This window comes from Dendrobates tinctorius, unplaced genomic scaffold, assembly GCF_039654945.1.
Source record: "Dendrobates tinctorius isolate UK_male_01 unplaced genomic scaffold, ASM3965494v1 ptg000070l, whole genome shotgun sequence".
NCBI classification, from domain to species: Eukaryota; Metazoa; Chordata; class Amphibia; order Anura; family Dendrobatidae; genus Dendrobates; species Dendrobates tinctorius.
The window spans coordinates 95,201,825-95,221,318 of NW_027361738.1; the positions used below are offsets into that span (position 1 = coordinate 95,201,825).

The window sequence follows — 19,494 nt, forward strand, 5'->3', positions numbered from 1 at the left end:
ATGTGTATACAGGACGTACCTCCGATATGTGTATACAGGACGTACCTCCGATATGTGTATACAGGACGTACCTCCGATATGTGTATACAGGACGTACCTCCGATATGTGTATACAGGACGTACCTCCGATATGTGTATACAGGACGTACCTCCGATATGTGTATACAGGACGTACCTCCGATATGTGTATACAGGACGTACCTCCGATATGTGTATACAGAACGTACCCCCGATATGTGTATACAGAACGTACCACCCCATATGTGTATACAGGACGTACCTCTTATATGTGTATACAGGACGTACCCCCGATATGTGTATACAGGACGTTCCTCCAATATGTGTATACAGAACGTACCCCCGATATGTGTATACAGAACGTACCTCCGATATGTGTATACAGAACGTACCCCCCCATATGTGTATACAGGACGTATCCCCGATATGTGTATACAGAACGTACCCCCGATATGGGTATACAGAATGTACCTCCGATATGTGTATACATAACGTACCTCCGATATGTGTATACAGAACGTACCCCCCATATGTGTATACAGGACGTACCTCCAATATGTGTATACAGGACGTACCCCCGATATGTGTATACAGAGCGTACCTCCGATATATGTATATAGGACGTACCCCCGATATGTGTATATAGGACGTACCTCCGATATGTGTATACAGGACATACCTCCGATATGTGTATACAGAACGTACCCCCGATATGGGTATACAGAACGTACCCCCATATGTGTATACAGGACGTACCTCCGATATGTGTATACAGAACGTACCCCCGATATGGGTATACAGAACGTACCCCCGATATGTGTATACAGAACGTACCTCTGATATGTGTATACAGAACGTACCCCCGATATGTGTATACAGAACGTACCTCTGATATGTGTATACAGAATGTACCCCCCATATGTGTATACAGGACGTACCCCCGATATGTGTATACAGGACGTACCTCCGATATGTGTATACAGAACGTACCCCCGATATGTGTATGCAGAACGTACCCCCGATATGTGTATACAGAACGTACCCCCCATATGTGTATACAGGACGTACCTCTGATATGTGTATACAGAATGTACCCCCGATATGTGTATACAGGACGTACCCCCGATATGTGTATACAGGACGTACCTCCGATATGTGTATACAGGACGTACCTCCGATATGTGTATACAGGACGTACCCCCGATATATGTATACAGGACGTACCCCCGATATGTGTATACAGGACGTACCCCCGATATGTGTATACAGAACGTACCCCCGATATGTGTATACAGGACGTACCCAGGATATGTGTATACAAGACATACCTCCGATAATAATAATAATAATAATACATTTTATTTTTATAGCGCCGACATATTCCGCAGCACTTTACATTTCAGAGGGGATTTGTACAGACAATAGACATTACAGCATAACAATAATCACATAGATTATAACAAATACCGAGAGGAATGAGGACCCTGCTCGCAAGCTTACAGTCTATGAGGAAAGAGGGAGACACGAAAGGTGGGTGGTAACAGTTGCCCTGATTGTATGGACCAGCCATAATGTTAAGTGTGTAACAGTACAGACACAGAGGGCTAATGGATGCATAAAGCATGTGGGAACATGATGCGGGAAATCTGGTTATGGTAAAACTTTTGGCTGTGCCACACAGGGATAGATTAGGTTAATGTGTTGAGGCGATAGGCCTGTCTGAATAAATGCGTTTTCAGGACACGCTTAAAATTTTGGGGATTGGGGACTAATCGTATTGACCTGGGAAGTACATTCCAAAGAATTGGCGCGGCACGTGTAAAGTCTTGGAGACGGGAGTGGGAGGTTCTGACTATTGAGGATGCTAACCTCAGGTCATCAGCAGAACGGAGGGCGCGGGTAGGGTGGTATACTGAAACAAGGGAGGAGATGTAGGGTGGTGCTGAGCCATGGAGGGCTTTGTGACTGAAGATAATAAGTTTGTACTGGATTCTGGAGTGGATGGGTAGCCAGTGTAATGACTGGCACAAGGTAGAGGCATCGGTGTAATGATTGGCGAGGAATATGATCCTGGCTGCAGCATTCAAGACAGATTGGAGAGAGGAGAGTTTGGTAAGAGGGAGACCGATTAGAAGAGAGTTACAATAGTCGAGACGAGAATGAATAAGAGAAACAGTAAGAGTTTTTGCAGACTCAAAAGTAAGAAAAGGTCCAATTCTAGAAATGTTTTTGAGGTGCAGATGACAAGAGCGAGCCAGTGATCGAATGTGGGGGGCAAAGGAAAGCTCGGAGTCAAGTATGACCCCAAGACAGCGGGCCTGTTGCTGGGGAGTAATAGTGGAACCACACACAGAAATAGCAATGTCGGGTATAGGTACATTAGTAGCGGGAGGAAACACAAGGAGATCAGTCTTTGACAGGTTCAGTTTCAGATATAGTGAGGACATGATGTTAGACGCAGCGTTTAGACAATCGCCGGTGTTTTCTAGAAAGGCTGGCGTCAGGAGAAGAAGCGTATAATTGGGTGTCATCAGCATAGAGATGGTACTGGAAACCAAATCTACTGATTGTTTGACCAATAGGGGCAGTGTACAAGGAGAAGAGGAGGGGGCCTAGAACCGATCCTTGAGGAACCCCAACAGTAAGGGGAAGGTGAGAGGAGGAGGAACCGGCAATAGATACAGTAAAGGAGCGGTCAGAGAGATAGGAGGAGAACCAGGAGAGAACGGTGTCCTTGAGGCCAATGGAATGGAGCATAGTGAGGAGGAGCTGATGATCCACAGTGTTGAATGCTGCAGAGAGATCCAAGAGAATTAGCATGGAGTAATGACCATTTGATTTAGCTGTTAGTAGATCATTAGAGACTTTAATGAGGGCAGTTTCAGTGGAGTGTAAAGAGCGGAAGCCGGATTGGAGAGGGTCGAGAAGAGAGTTTTCTGAGAGATAGCGGATAAGACGGGAGTGGACCAGACGTTCCAGGAGTTTAGAGATGAAGGGAAGATTAGAAACAGGTCTATAGTTAGCGGCACAGTTTTGGTCGAGGGATGGTTTTTTAAGTAGTGGATGTATGATGGCATGCTTAAATGAGGAGGGAAAGATACCAGAAGAGAGAGAGAGGTTAAATATTTTAGTTAGGTGAGGGGTCACAGCAGGGGAAAGGGACTGGAGGAGATGTGACGGAAATGGGTCACTGGTGCAAGTGGTTGGGCGGGAAGATGCAAGGAGCCTGCTTACTACTTCTTCTGTGACTGGTTCAAAATCAGAGAGTGAGCTAGATGCAGTGGGGGAGGGAGGACAGTGCATGGTATGAGGGGATTTGGAGATAATTTCCTGTCGAATCTGGTCAATTTTTTCTTTGACGTAATTGGCCAGACCGTCAGCTCGGAGCTCCGTGGTTGGGGCCTGTACTCTTGGATTGAGTAGAGAATGAAAAGTGTCAAAGAGACATTTAGGGTTATTGGACAGTGAGGTGATGAGGGTGGTGAAATAGATTTGTTTGGAGAGGTGAAGGGCAGTGTTGTATGTTCTAAGCATAAACTTAAAATGGATGAAATCTTCGTGTAGATTGGATTTTCTCCACAGACGTTCGGCGCACCTGGAGCACCGCTGCAGGAAATGTGTTTGCACCGTGTGCCAGGGTTGTCGCCGTCTGTGTTGTGGTGTTCTATTTATAGGGGGTGCAAATTCATCCAGGGCACTTTGAAGTGTTTCATTGTAATGCTTCAGTGCAGAATCAGGACATGAGAGGGAGGAGATAGGGGCCAATGAAGACTGCAAGTTCTTCATAAGTTTCTGGGTGTTAATGTCCTGTATGTTTCTATAAGCATGGACAGTGGGGGTGACCTGAGCAGCCTGGCAGTTCTTGATAGAGAATGAAAGAAGATTGTGGATATGTGTATACAGGACGTACCCCCGATATGTGTTTACAGAACATACCTCTGATATGTGTATACAGGACATACCCCCGATATATGTATACAGGACGTACCTCCGATATGTGTATACAGGACGTACCCCCTGTATACAGGACGTACCCCCGATATGTGTATACAGGACGTACCCCCTGTATACAGGACATACCCCGATATATGTATACAGGACGTACCTCCGATATGTGTATACAGGACGTACCCCCTGTATACAGGACGTACCCCGATATATGTATACAGGACGTACTCCTGATATGTGTATACAGGACGTACCCCGATATATGTATTTATATATTTTTGTATCTACCTATCTGTCTATTCTTTTTCTATACTGTTAGGTTCAGAAATACTTGGCCAGTGAGGGAATCTTTTTGATTTCATCTCTGCAGGCCACAGTTTTGGATGTCAAATGAAACAACTGAGATGTACAGTAATTGAAGTGGAGACTTTCAGGGTGAAAGGGGTTGAAAAAATATATCCTGTGAAACGTTTAGGAATTGCAGCCATTTTTTTTTACAAGGCCGCCTCATTTCAGGCGCTCAAAAGTTATTGGATAAATTCACTTTATCATAGATGAAATGTTCATCTTTAATACTTTATAGGGAATCCTTTGCAGCAATGACGGCCTGAAGTCTTGAGGCCACGGACGTCACCATCGCTGGTGTTTTCTGCTGTGAGTCTTTGCAGACAATGAAGGCCTGGAGTCTGGAGCCATGGACGTTACCCTCGCTGGTGTCCTCTGGTGTGAGGCTTTGTAGCAATGACGACCTGGAGTCTGGAGCCATGGTTGTCACCATTGCTGGTGTCCTCTGGTGTGTTGCTTTGTAGCAATGACGGCCTGAAGTGTGGAGGCCATGGATGTTACCATCGCTGGTGTCCTCTGGTGTGAGGCTTTGTAGCAATGACGGCCTGAAGTCTGGAGGCCATGGACGTTACCATCGCTGGTGTCCTCTGGTGTGAGATTTTGTAGCAATGACGGCCTGAAGTGTGGAGGCCATGGATGTTACCATCGCTGGTGTCCTCTGGTGTGAGGCTTTGTAGCAATGACGGCCTGAAGTCTGGAGGCCATGGACGTTACCATCGCTGGTGTCTTCCTTTGTGAGGCTTTGCCACCTTTACAGAAGTGACTTCAGTTCTCGCTTGTTTGTGGATCTTCAGTTTTGTCTTCACCCTGTGAAATGCGGCTCGATGCGCTGAGATCTGGGGATGACTTGGCCATTGCAGAATATTCCACCTCTTTGCTTTCGCAGGATGTTTTGGGTCATTGCCCATCTGTCCTGTGAAGCACTGTCAATCCTTGTTGCATTTGGGTGAATCTGAGCAGAAAGTCTCGCCCTGCACACACAAGATTCATTCGGCCACTTTTGTCTTCACTCACATCATCAATAACCACTAGTGACATGGTGCCATTGGGAGCCATGCATGCCCGCGCCATCTCACCACCTCCACCATGTGTTACACAGGATGTGGTGTGCCGAGGATCAGGAGCCGTCCCATGCCTTCTCCAAACTTTCTTCTTACCATTACTCTGGTACAGCTTGATCTTAGTTTTGCTTTTCCAGAACTGAGCGGCTTCCTTAGATGTTTTTTGGTAATATCTAATCTGGCCTTTCTACTTCCAGGCTGATTGATGGTTTGCACCTTCTGGTGAACTCTCTATTTGCTCTCATGAAGTCTTCTCTTTATGGTAGAGTTAGATACTTAGACACCGACTTCCTGGAGAGTGTTCTTCACTTGGGGGATGTTGTTAATGTGTTTTTTTCACCATGGAAAGGATTCTGGGATCATCCATCGCTGTCTTCTGTGGACGTCCAGGCCTTTTTGAGTTCCCAATCTCACCAGTGCACTCTTTTTTTTTTTACAGAACATATCAAACTGTTGATTTGGCCACTCCCAACGTTTCTGCTATCTCTCTGATGCATTTCTTCTTTCTTTTTCTCCTTCGTCTCATTGGGGGACACAGAGACTGTGGGGTATGTGCTACTGCCGTCTGGAGGCTGACACTAGGCATACAAAAAACAAGTTAGCTCCTCCTCCACCGCATACACCCTCGCCCCTATAGCGGGCGGAAACCAGTTTTTTGCTTAGTGTCTTTGGAGGCACACGCAGTCTGGTTTCTCCAGACTAGGTTTCTTTTTCGGTTCTCACTATGAAGAGGAGATAGGGGCGACGGATCCTATAGAAAGGGTCCGATCTCCCCAAACCATCAACGGGCGAGCACGCGTTGAGCATCGCTCCGCGTATCCTTTCCCGCACCGAGGGACACCTCTGGGACTTTTCCCCAGACATCTATTTTTCGTGTTTGTTATTTTTTGAAGACGAGAAGGGGCAACGCATCCTATAGAAAGGATCCGATTTCCCCAAACCAGCAACGGGCAACTACGTGCGAGAGTCCCTCCACGTCTCCTCTCCCGCGACGTGGGACACTATGCCAGACTTAGCCCTGTCCACCCCTAGGTATGGAAACCATGGGCTTGCACACGGGCACAAGACTAGTCTGTGCGCCCCCACTGCTCCACCAACGCTTGACGGCGGTGCTGCACGGCGGCGGACGGTCCCTCTCCTCGCCCCTACAGGGCAGACGGAGTTAGGGTGCCTGCACCGTCCAAGAAGGAGACTAGCAGGTGCGGAGGGCCCTGGGCGCAGAGTCAGGTGGACCACCCCCCCCAAAACCCCCCCCCCAAACCCCCCCAATGCCTGGGGCAGAGCGGGCAGTGGCTGCACAGGAGGTGGAGGAGAGGACGTCGCTGGGGCCCGGCGTTTGGACCCCAGGTGGGTAGCGCCATTAATTTAGCCCGCGGCTTCGGCCTAGGCCGCGGGCGGAAGTGGGCGGCAGCGCTCCGGCCGCGTCTTAGGCGGCGTCGCTTCGGCGCCCCCCGTCCCCGGTATCGGCGTTACAGGATCCGGGGCGGGGGGTATCGTAATTTAAGCCGCGGCTCCGGCCTGATCCGCGGGCGGAAGTCCCGCCCTCAGTGCGGCGTCCGTCGGCGTCACTTCCGGCGCCGCCCCCCTCCTGGCAGGGCGGGCGCCGGATAAAATGGAGTCCCCGACGGCAGTCCGGGGTAGGCCGCAGGAGCTTACCGCAAAGCGCGGCAGTCCCCGGAGACCGCCACCAACGCAGCTGGAGGGGCCTCCCATGGCAGGAGCCGGGAAAAGGACTACAGAGGGGTAAGTGTGACCCCGGCCTGAAGGCCACGCTAGGGCATATAGGGCTCCCCTCTCCTCCGCATTCGCCCTCCTTGAAAAAGGGAAAAAAAAAATATATATATATATATATATATATATATATATATATATATATATATGAGAATCTATTTATCTATTTATTTTTCTGGCCTTTTTCCAGCAGTATGTCTGGAAAAGGTAAAGCGCACGCATCCTTCTATGCCGCATGCGTTTCCTGTGGGGTTAGATTCCCACGAGCGCAGACCAGTAAATTATGTGAAACCTGTGTCACCGAACGCGCCCAGGAGCCCTCCCCCGCAGCAGAGCCCAGGGGTCCGGAACCCACAGAGTGGGCGGTATCCCTCTCTCGGTCTATGGTATCATTAACAAAGGCAATTGAGACCCTTCAGGCCCCGGATAGGGGTAGAGATGACGGCTCGCCTGGTTGGGAGGGTTCTGCCTCCTCACATGAGCCGCCGGCCTGCAGGGGCCGCACTCTCTCTAGGCAGGCACATAGGAAGGGAACCCATACTGTGTCACCAGGCCCCTCCGGTGCTTCAGCATCTGCGAGTGTGGCATCACGCTCGCCGTTACCCCTTTCAGGGAGCGAGCAAAGCTCAGTAGAGGATGTGGAAGAATCCTTGGACCTGGACACCCCAGGGTGCCGGGAGATGGTGGACAGTCTCATTGAGGCTGTCAACCAGACTCTGGGTATTGATGATGAGGTCACCCTAACCGCAGGGCATAAGGTGTCTTTTAAAAAGGCCCGGAAGCCGCGGAGAGTGTTCAGCACTCATCCTGAGTTCGAGGATATAGTGCAGCGGCACCGGGAACGGCCAGACAAGCGTTTTTCAGGACAGAAGACGCTAGGATCAAGATATCCATTTGCGCCAGAGCTCTGTAAAAAATGGGCAGAGTCTCCGGCGGTGGATCCCCCGGTATCCCGCCTGGCCTCGAGATCCCTGTTATCAGTGCCTAGTGGTTCGGCCATCAAGGACCCCACGGATCGGCTCATAGAGGGATTAGCGCGCTCGGTATACGAAGCATCAGGATCAGCACTCTTCCCTTCCTTTGCGGCAACATGGGTAGCCAAAGCCATGATGTCCTGGTCGGACTCTTTAAATGAGATCCTGCAGGATAGGGAGTTGCCAGCAGAGGTGGCTGAGATAACAAGTCAGATCGCAATGGCGGGTGACTATCTAATTAATGCATCCTTGGATGCAGCTAATAGCACAGCACTTGCAGCAGTAAACGCAATCGCCATTAGGAGAGCCTTGTGGTTAAGGCTGTGGCGGGCTGATTCGGTGTCTAAAAAATCCTTGACTTCCCTGCCCTTTCAGGGTAACCGACTATTTGGGGAAGAATTGGATAGACTCATTTCGGACGCAACAGGGGGTAAAAGTAGTTTTCTCCCACAACAGAAGACAAGGACGCCATTTCGTCAGCCTCAGGCGCGTTTTCGGGCATTTCGCGCACCCGCGTGGACGGCAACGGCCAGTACCCCCGCTCCTGCGCGCTATAACCATGACAAAGAGCGTCAGGTCACCTACAGGACCAACCCGCTGGGTAGGATGCGAGGGCGTCCGCCCAGATCAAGGGGGGCCAGGTCCCAGAGGCCCTCTACAAAATGACTCAAGAAGTGCGGTACCCGAGGACAGCAGGATTGGCGGTCGTCTGCAACGGTTCTGTCACATATGGGCTGCGGTGGCACGCGACGCATGGGTGACGGAGCTGATATCTTCCGGGTACAAGATAGAGTTTATAAAAAGTCCGCCAACACGATTTTTTCCCTCCCGGCTTCCCAAGTCAAGGTCTCGGGCAGAGGCATTACGGGGGGCCATCGAAGTGCTGCAGCACAAAGGGGTCATCGTTCCGGTGCCAAGGAGCGAAAGAACCCAAGGGTTTTATTCCAACCTGTTCGCAGTGCCCAAAAAGGATGGAGCGGTAAGGCCGGTTCTGGACCTAAAGCTACTAAACAGGTTCATCAGGGTCAGGCATTTTCGCATGGAGTCCCTCCGGTCGGTTATATCCTCCATGGAGAAGGGAGAATACCTGGCCTCAATCGATGTTCAGGATGCATATTTACACATCCCTATTTTTCCCCCGCATCAGAAATTCCTACGGTTTGCGGTCGAGGGACGGCACTTCCAGTTTGTGGCGCTGCCTTTCGGTTTGGCCACGGCCCCCAGAATATTCACGAAGGTGATGGCGGTCGCCATGGCCACTCTTCACTCCCGGGGCATTGTGGTGTTGCCATACCTGGACGACCTTCTGGTAAAGGGCCCGTCCCGTCCAGCGTGCGAGGAGAGTGTCACCATCACACTGGATACCTTGTCTCGTCTAGGATGGATGATCAACAGGAAGAAATCATTCCTCACGCCGGCCCAGAGGATTGTTTTCCTAGGGATGATATTCGATACCTCCCAGGGATTGGTAATTCTCCCTCAGGACAAGGCTCGGGCACTCCGACAGGGAGCTCGAAGACTTCAACAGCCAGGCCTCCATACTATCCGATTCGGGATGGGGGTCCTGGGCAGGATGGTGGCAGCGATGGAAGCAATCCCGTTTGCTCAGTTTCATCTCCGCCCCCTGCAGCATGCCCTGTTAGCGGCTTGGGACAGGAGCCCGTTCTCACTCGATCACCCGTGCAGGTTGTCCTCTCAGGTCCGACAGACCCTTCGATGGTGGACACGCGATCGGTCGCTTCTGCAGGGAAAGCTCTTTCCTCCGGATCATTGGTTAGTGATCACGACCGATGCGAGTCTCTCCGGTTGGGGAGCAATCTTCTGCCACCACACGGCACAGGGGCAGTGGTCGCCTCAGGAAGCTCGTCTCCCTATCAATCTGTTGGAGATTCGAGCAATACGGTTGGCCTTGCAGCAGTTCCAACACGTGCTAGCAGGATACCCGATTCGGATTCAGTCGGACAACGCCACGGTAGTGGCGTACGTGAATCACCAGGGGGGCACACGCAGCAGGGCAACCATGCGCGAGGTGGGACATGTGCTCCGCTGGGCCGAGAGGACCCACTCGATGATCTCAGCGGTTCACATTCCAGGCGTCGAGAATTGGGCAGCGGATTTCCTAAGCCGCCAGGGCATCACGGCCGGGGAGTGGTCACTACATCCCGAGGTGTTCCAGCAGATTTGCAAGCGCTGGGGAACACCAGACGTGGACTTGATGGCCTCCAGGAAGAACGCCAAAGTGGGCGTGTTTGTCGCCCGGTCTCAGGATCCGCAAGCAATCGCAGCGGACGCATTGGTGATACCCTGGAACCAATTTCGGCTCCCATACTTGTTCCCGCCGCTGCCACTTCTCCCCAGGGTTATCAGGAAGATCAAGACAGAGGGGGTTCCGGCAATTCTGCTGGCCCCGGATTGGCCCCGACGGGCATGGTACGCGGATCTGGTACAGCTCATCGCAGACGTACCATGGCGGCTACCGGAACGACCAGATTTACTGTCCCAGGGACCGATCTGCCACCCGAACTTAGGGGCCCTGCGTTTGACGGCGTGGCCATTGAATCTTGGGTGCTGACCCAGGCGGGGTTTGGGCGCGAGGTAGTCGCGACAATGGTAAGGGCCCGAAAGCCAGCCTCGGCAAGGATCTATTATAACACTTGGAAGGTTTTCTTCCAGTGGTGTCGGGAACACGGGGTTCCGCCATTGTCCTTCTCTGTGCCCAACATACTGGCTTTCCTTCAGTCTGGCCTAGACGCAGGTTTGGCGCCAAGTTCCCTTAGAAGACAGATATCGGCCCTGTCGGTCCTGTTTCAGCGAAAGATCGCTACCAATTTGCAGGTCAGAACGTTCCTGCAGGGGGTCGTTCATTTAGTACCTCCCTTCAGAGCACCATTGGAGGCCTGGGATCTTAATCTGGTCCTGTCGGTACTACAGGAGGCTCCGTTTGAGCCACTACAGGATGTTTCATTGGCATATCTATCCAGAAAGGTTGTGTTCCTGGTAGCCATAACATCCATTAGGCGAGTATCGGAGTTGGGAGCGTTATCTTGTAGAGCCCCTTTCCTGACCTTTTTTAAGGACAAGGTAGTCCTTAGGCCTCCGCCACTTTTTTTACCAAAGGTGGTGTCCTCGTTCCATATTAATGAGGACATTGTGCTGCCTTCTTTCTGTCCAGCGCCAGTTCACAGGGTGGAAAAGGCGCTCCACACATTGGATCTGGTAAGAGCTCTCAGGAGATACGTGTCGAGGACAGCACCTTTCCGCCAGACGGATTCGTTGTTTGTGATCCCCGAAGGGCGCAGGAAGGGCCTCGCAGCCTCACGGTCAACCATAGCCAGATGGATTCGCCTAACCATTCAGGAGGCTTACCGTATTAGAGGCACGCCAGTTCCAGCTGGAGTAAGGGCGCATTCTACTCGGGCAGTGGGCGCCTCGTGGGCGCTTCGGCACCAGGCTTCGGCAGAACAGGTATGCAAGGCAGCAACCTGGGCCAGCCTGCACACTTTTTGTAAACATTACAGTGTGCATACTCAGGCTTCGTCAGATGCGAGCCTGGGCAGAAAAGTTCTCCAAGCAGCAGTGGCACACCTTTAAACAGGAAAGCATGCGGCTTGGATTGGTGAGTGTAATCCCACCCAGGGACTGCTTTAGGATGTCCCACAGTCTCTGTGTCCCCCAATGAGACGAAGGAGAAACATGGATTTTTGTGAGTACTCACCGTAAAATCCTTTTCTCCGAGACGCTCATTGGGGGACACAGCACCCACCCTGATAGCCGGTTGGCTCATACTTATTATTTAACATATTTTCTTGTTTAAGACAGGGTGATCCTTTTTTCAGACATATGATTTATTGCATTAAGGCTAATTTTTGTATGTCCTCCTACTGCTTTTGCACTAAACTGGTTTCCGCCCGCTATAGGGGCGAGGGTGTATGCGGTGGAGGAGGAGCTAACTTGTTTTTTGTATGCCTAGTGTCAGCCTCCAGACGGCAGTAGCACACACCCCACAGTCTCTGTGTCCCCCAATGAGCGTCTCGGAGAAAAGGATTTTACGGTGAGTACTCACAAAAATCCATGTTTCAGTCTAACAATGGTCTGTTTTACTTCCAGTGAGAGCTCCTTTATCCGCACGTTGTGAGTTCACAGCAACAACTTCCAAGAGCAAATGCCACACCTAGAATAATCTCCAGACCTTTTACCCGCTTAATTGATGATGGGTTGATGAGGGAATAACCCATGAAGCCCATTACAGAGCTTTTGAAATATTTGTGCAGTTATTTTTTGTCCCTTTAAAAAAAAAAAGGCAGCTACATATTAAAGAGCTGTAATTCCTAAACGCTTACTCCAATTAGGAAGTGAATCCGTCAGATTAAAGCTGAGAGTCTGCACTCTAAACTCAGATTGATTACAATTGGACCTTGACTATGTTGTTGTTATCAGCTAAAATGCCAAAATTTCCACCACTGTCCAAATATTTCTAGACTTAACCCTATCTATCCATCCATCTATCTATTACCTATCTATTGTGACAAAGTCTCTGGCAAAGTAGTGGAGGGCCAATATGTATCACTGCGGTTGTTAGCTTCAGTGATATGAACCTAGGAAAACGCTCCAGCACACTAAGTGCTGAGGGGGTTAATCGGCCATGTTTAGCACTAGGTTGAGTGAACAGCTGTAGAGTGGGTGGGAGGCTGTTCACCATATCTCCACCCCAGGATGCAATCCACAGGATGAATACACAGCCTTCTGGCCCATTCAGTGTGCAGTGGGCCTGAAGGTGCAAGCTGTAGAGCTGTGTTTTTATGATGAGGAAAGGCCGAGTTTGTTTTGCTAACACTGCGCTGGTTTATGCAGTACCTTTAATAAACCAGTGGAAGATTTAAAGAGACAGTGTTCCTGTGTCTACCTCTATCTGCAGCCAAGTGAGCCGATCTACCACACTATTATCTATCTATCTATCTATCTATCTATCTATCTATCTATCTATCATCTATCTATTATCTATCTACCTATTATTTATCTATTATCTATCTATTATCTATCTTTCTCTCTATTATTTATCTATTATCTATCTATCTATCTATCTGTGACGAACATCCCATCGCTGCCACCAATATGTGAGGAACGGCGGACCCTGTGCCACCAATAGGTCACGATCCCACCACCGACACGGGTTTGTCAGCGGACGGTGGGACGTGACGCACTGCCGGCACACGGCTATCACAGGCACAGTGGGGGCTTATCTTAGTTATCCCGCCACTGGCACCATGTGGCAAAAACACAGCAAGCTAATCTTGCTCTAACAATTTATCGCAGGGGGGTATTTTGGTTGCCCCACCATCGCTAACACCATTCCAAGAACTGCGGGGATTTATGTATATCCCACTTTCTCAGTTCCACTTTGGAACTCGCAGCTCTCCGGCGCCCCCCTTACCCTCAGGTTAGTCAGGGAACTGCACCTAGGATAATTAGTCGCCGGATGGGCTGCTTGTTGTGCACGGGCAATTAGACTACTGCAGTAAGGGAATTATCAATGCTGTGGCCTCAACCACTCATTCAGCAATATAAGACCCTTCTGTACTGCCAGCTAGCCTCGCCAGCCGCACACACCACGCTGCCACCAGCCAAGCTTTACTTAATCAAAGAGTTAATTAAGAGGCTCCGCGGCAAATCCCTGAAATTAGTAGCGATTATCTAAAAAAGGCGCATAGTTCGTTTCTTAGAGCATGGAGACAGAGCTAATAGATTTTATCATTTATTCCCAAAAGAATGCGGGCAGTGATTACATAGATAAAAGTTTCTATAAAGTTGAGACATTACTTATTGTGAGGTAGCGCTGTCATTCAGGGTTGGGGGACACTCGCTTGCAGCGATAAAAAACACATCCGGCACAGGATTTTCCAACAAATCATAGTCTATGAGGTTTATTCATCCTTCATAAACCTCCAGCAGCAATATACACAGCATTACAGGAGAGCGTCCATTATACAGGCTATTTAGCCCCAGGGTTATCTCACCCACGTCAGGGTTCCCATATGGCTGTTTCTCCAGGCTGCAGAAGTCCACTCACTCCTCAGGGACTCTCAGATACTGGCCGCCATTACACACACAGCCGCTCCACAGGCTGCTGTTAGTGAGGAGATCCTTCTCCTCACGGGACCTTCCAAACTGGACCAATCAGGTCCCAGCATTCACTCCATGTGACCTAACCTGGCCACATTATATGGTCCATAGCCACGCCCACCGGGTCACATGACTATGACCTCACCACAGGTCCTTCACACAGACATATATACTTTACAATAGCATTCATAAACATACATATGTCTCTATCTCAAGGTCACCCACCTTGAGATACCTAATGGCTCTTCAACCACTCACACTCTTGGGACATCCACACAGCGCCCCCTCGTGGACACAGTGGTCATTACACCACATACCTCCCCCCTATGTTCAAACTTGTGGGGTTGAACACACAACATCACACCAGGGTCTCGAGACCGGGCACGTATTGCACCTTGCCCCACAGGTCGAGAGAACTGTCTCCATTTGTCATACGGCCTCATCTCTACATTAGGCCTCCCCCGCCCCCAGCGGTCATAATACCGGTCATTGTCTTTGACCCTCCAGTCACGGTCTGTCTGCATCATCAGACACTGTTTAGTCACCACACTGTTACAGTGCCCCTTGTCACCTGATCTTTCTCTCATTGACCGTCTCTCTCGGTTGGTGCGGTCATAAGTCTTAGTCGATCCTGCTGTCTGGCACGAGTCTGACTCAGTCAACGTCTCACAGGAACTACAGCCCTTCAACCTCGTACGGTCTGTCGAATTGCCACTCGCTGACATTCTTCGGCCATCTGCCATGTCACTTCTTGGCGGTACCCCTGGGGTCCTTACATCTTGGTATGAAGGCGGCCGCCACCTGGTATTCCGCACTTCTTTATTAATCCGCTGGCGGTCCAGCTTCAACTGTTCAATCTCTTGCAGGTACCCCACTCTATACTCCAAGAGCAATTGAAAGTTCCTCAGGCTTTCCATGGAGCCAACCACCATCATGGGAATCCTTCCCACTTCACCAGACACCTGGTCTTCGTCATCAGGAGGGATCCTCACCCTCACCACACCGGAGACATTCACAAGGTCCTGCATCACCTTCCCGGACCTTCCAATGATTCTCCCAATCAGAGCTTTGGGTACCGGAACCACATCTTTCCTCAAACCCAACCGATCCATAGCCTCTCTTGCTATCTCTAGGCGTCGAGCAGCCTTCATATTACTCCGCCTAACCAATTGTTTGACACGTAGACACTGCAAATGCATCTCTTTCAGGACAGCTACTCGGTTTGATGTGTTTTCCCTAGCTGATACTATCACCAACTGCCGAGTCTCAGGTGCCCAGTGCACCTTACACGCTTTGACCGCCTCTTTGAAAGCCTCATGCACACCTTCCTCAGCACAGGCTTCTTGCATGTCTTCTGGTACATCAATTACAACCTTGAAGGTCGTGGACTTGCTCTCATCCTGGACAGATGGCTCTGGGTTCCCCACGGACACTTCCCTCAAGGTATCTGCCAAGACTGGGTGACTGTCTTGTGCAGCTCTTGGCTCACCATCTTCTTGAGATTTACAGTCCTCAGGACCCTTTTCCAAGATGGGCTTTGGCAGTTCTGCCTTGCTATCAGTTGGGCAAGGCCGCTGTACGTCTTCGCCCATCCACTTCTCCTGTAGAAGACCTTTTACTACTCCACTGAGTTCTTGCAGAACTTTATATCGCTCCTCTGCCAGGTAGCGACGCTGATCCTCTCTCCTGAGAATCTCCTGTTGATGCTTCTCTTGGGCCTCTCTGAGCACCTCCATATCTTCCAACAGGGTCTTGTTCATGGTTTTACATGCTGACAGGTGACCTCTGAGCTCAGAGACTTCCTTCTCCAGCTCATCCACTCTGTGCTCAGCTGCTTGCCTTAGGACTCTTTCCCGTTCGACATGTTCTGTTACAGTCTCCTTTATCAGCTGTATCTCACGATCCTGCTCTCTTTTGTCCATCACGTGTCTCACTACTACCTCTTTAATTATATCGTTAAAGGGTACCACTGGGTCAGTCACCCCAGTCGAGTGAACCCTCCAGTTACCGTCCAGCACCAATGTGTCTAGTCCAGTAGTCTCATCTCCCAGCCCACCATCTGTCTTATCACGAGAAGTCAGGTCTGTCACTTGGGCAGATGTACTTCTTCCTCTGGTCAGTTCTACCTCTGACCTGTCCATGTCAGGAGCCGTCACTGTCTCAGTGTCCGCTTGCCCCACAGTCGAAGCATCTCCATCGTCAGACCAAACGTCATCAAACAAAAGAAAGTCCCGGCCCCTCTCCCAGGCATAGACTAAGTCCCGTGGTATTCCTCTACCTTGGCACTCACCACCTTTGGTCCCCTCAAACACTACTCTGTCTACTGCGTAGTTCACCGTGACCCCGTGTTTACAGCGAACCCTGATGTTTTTCTCGGTCAGAGAGAAAACGAGAGGAGTTCCTGTCAGAGTCACCTGACTCTCTGATTCCAGCCGACCAAAGGCTCCTTCCCGGTGCAGCATCACTGTACACATCTGTGGCCCATCATTACTACCTGGAAAGGATATTCCACATTCTGAAAAAGACCTGCACATACACTGCGGTACTCCAGACATACCTACTGAGTCACCCAGTGCTGTCACTTCTTCACACTTGGCCACTTTCTGGACCACCACCCCACTTTGGGTTGCCACTCCAATTTGGGTCACCGCCCCCTTTTGGGACCCCACCCCTTTTTGGGTTACCACTCCAATTTGGGTCACCGCCCCCTTTTGTGACTCCACCCCTTTTTGGGTTACCACTCCAATTTGTGTCACCGCCCTCTTTTGGGACCCCACCCCCTTTCGGGATCTTCCCATGTCTGTTATACCGGTCTTCTCAGACCACAGTTCACACCACACAGTTTATGTCTCTCACGATACCAGACAAGTCCTTGTTGGCACCACCACAGCTCCTGCTGTCACCGATCACTGGCACCACCGGCTGCTGTTCACACACACAGCGGCTGGAGTCACTGCAGCTCCTGCTGCGCCGTCTTCATGGACCCGCCGATCCACCGGAAGCCGCTTGTCACCTTCGTGACCCCACTGAGCCACATCAAGCCGCTTGTCACCTTCTTGACTCCCACTGAGCCACCGCAGGCTGAGTCGAGAAAAAGAAAAAAAACACACCACAAAAAAAACTCACGTGTCCTGACTGTGCGCTATTCAGGACGCTCCTGTCTCCACCTGAGACCGTCCAACACACAGGGCGCACCGGGTGAGATTCAGGGAGCGACCCTCCTCCCAGGGTCTCCCAACACACCGGCCTCACCAGGTCCAGGGGCTCAGCGGGTGCTATTCAGGACATCCGTCTCGGCCTGAGACTGCCCAACACTTAAGCCTCACCAGGTCCAAGGTCCTACCATGTGCTCCAGGGCTCTTCCCAACACTGACCCTCCAGGACCTTGCTCACTGAACCCTCCAGGAACACAGTCTTTACCACTGACCCAGGTCAGTAAAACACTTTTTTTTTTTTTTTTTTTTTTTTCCTTCTTTCCCGACCGGCACCTGCTGGCCGCGCAGGTTCTCGGACCTCTCTACCGCAGAGGTATCCTATAAGTCTTTGCCACTGACTCCTGTCAGCACATCACATGGCTTTAAGACCGTCAGCCCTCCTGGCTCAGCGTTGCCCCCAGCAACCGAATCTGCAGTCCTTTTCCGTTGCCCCTAGCAACAAGGCTACAATATTGCCCTTTGCTTTCTCCACCATATGTGAGGTAGCGCTGTCATTCAGGGTTGGGGGACACTCGCTTGCAGCGATAAAAAACACATCCGGCACAGGATTTTCCAACAAATCATAGTCTATGAGGTTTATTCATCCTTCATAAACCTCCAGCCGCAATATACACAGCATTACAGGAGAGCGTCCATTATACAGGCTATTTAGCCCCAGGGTTATCTCACCCACGTCAGGGTTCCCATATGGCTGTTTCTCCAGGCTGCAGAAGTCCACTCACTCCTCAGGGACTCTCAGATACTGGCCGCCATTACACACACAGCCGCTCCACAGGCTGCTGTTAGTGAGGAGATCCTTCTCCTCACGGGACCTTCCAAACTGGACCAATCAGGTCCCAGCATTCACTCCATGTGACCTAACCTGGCCACATTATATGGTCCATAGCCACGCCCACCGGGTCACATGACTATGACCTCACCACAGGTCCTTCACACAGACATATATACTTTACAATAGCATTCATAAACATACATATGTCTCTATCTCAAGGTCACCCACCTTGAGATACCTAATGGCTCTTCAACCACTCACACTCTTGGGACATCCACACAGCGCCCCCTCGTGGACACAGTGGTCATTACACCACAATATGTACAAATACAAATATAAAACAAAGTGGATGAAAGAACAGAAAGTAACACTCACATGTGCGTAGTTGGTATTAGGCAGACCATGTGGCTGGGGGAGGGGCGCTTAACCAAATGTCCCCACTCATCGGCACGTCGCTCTGGCAAGAGGATTCCAGCTGAACTGACTGGAATTTGGTAGGGGATACCTATAGCCTAGGGTCTGTGACCTCACGAAATGGGCGGTCTGGTGAGGTCCAACCCCCCTTCTCTCTCAGTTATAACTTAACTAAAAAGGTTATGATAACCATATCTTAATGGGGGAAGCTCATATGAACTCACCAAGGGTATCATGTTTCCCAGTGTAACGAACCCAACAAGAAAACATCAAGAATGCACTAGATAGGACACTCCATTTGGGAGCAATCCATATCTCAATTTCTGGAAGTCCGAGAATCGTGAAACTTAGGGGTTTAGAAAGCTGGCTTCGTGCCCTTTGCAGAAATGTGAGTTTCATATCTCTGTCACAAGTGAAGTGCACGCTAGGCTTCTTTTAATATTTCCTATACCTGTATTCAAGCTTCATGGTTTCAGAACAAAGCAATGCTTTCCCTTGCAGGGGGGGGGAAGGCTGCGAGAGGAAATGGACGGTTTCATGTTACCAGCAAGCACAGAGCTGATAAGGAGGGGGGGTTGCAGCTACATGACAGGCTCGTCTCCTCAGTGTGTAGCAATGGGAGATTTCTAGAAGGTTCTAGAAACATCATACTTTACTTTAACATACAGATCTTACAGACATTTTACATTACACTATCTATCTATTATTCATCTATTATCTATTGTTTATTTATCTATTGTACAGGCTGCGGTCCCAGTCATGTCCTTATTCTGCCGTGTCTGTAGTGTTAATTCCCATATTCCTCTCCGTACAGGGGGCTGCAGGACGTCTGCGACTTGTCAAGGTTCCGCTTACTAAAATACTTGTGGCTCAACCATAACAAGGTAATGATATTA

The 19,494-nt window shown here is 50.3% G+C and overlaps 1 protein-coding gene across 5 annotated transcripts in view; it reads left to right on the plus strand.

The window, feature by feature from the left end:
* Nucleotides 1–19,494, plus strand: part of LRRC72 (leucine rich repeat containing 72) — a 39,164-nt gene that overhangs the window by 7,996 nt on the left and 11,674 nt on the right. For 2 of the 5 annotated variants that reach the window (XM_073582150.1, XM_073582148.1), the window contains exon 3: nt 19,413–19,482. In XM_073582150.1, coding sequence (XP_073438251.1) covers nt 19,413–19,482 — 70 coding nt within the window. Of the gene's footprint in view, nt 1–6,636; nt 7,116–10,270; nt 12,129–19,412; nt 19,483–19,494 lie in introns of those variants that run through there. The other 3 variants (XM_073582147.1, XR_012233477.1, XM_073582149.1) reach the window with 3 other exon arrangements.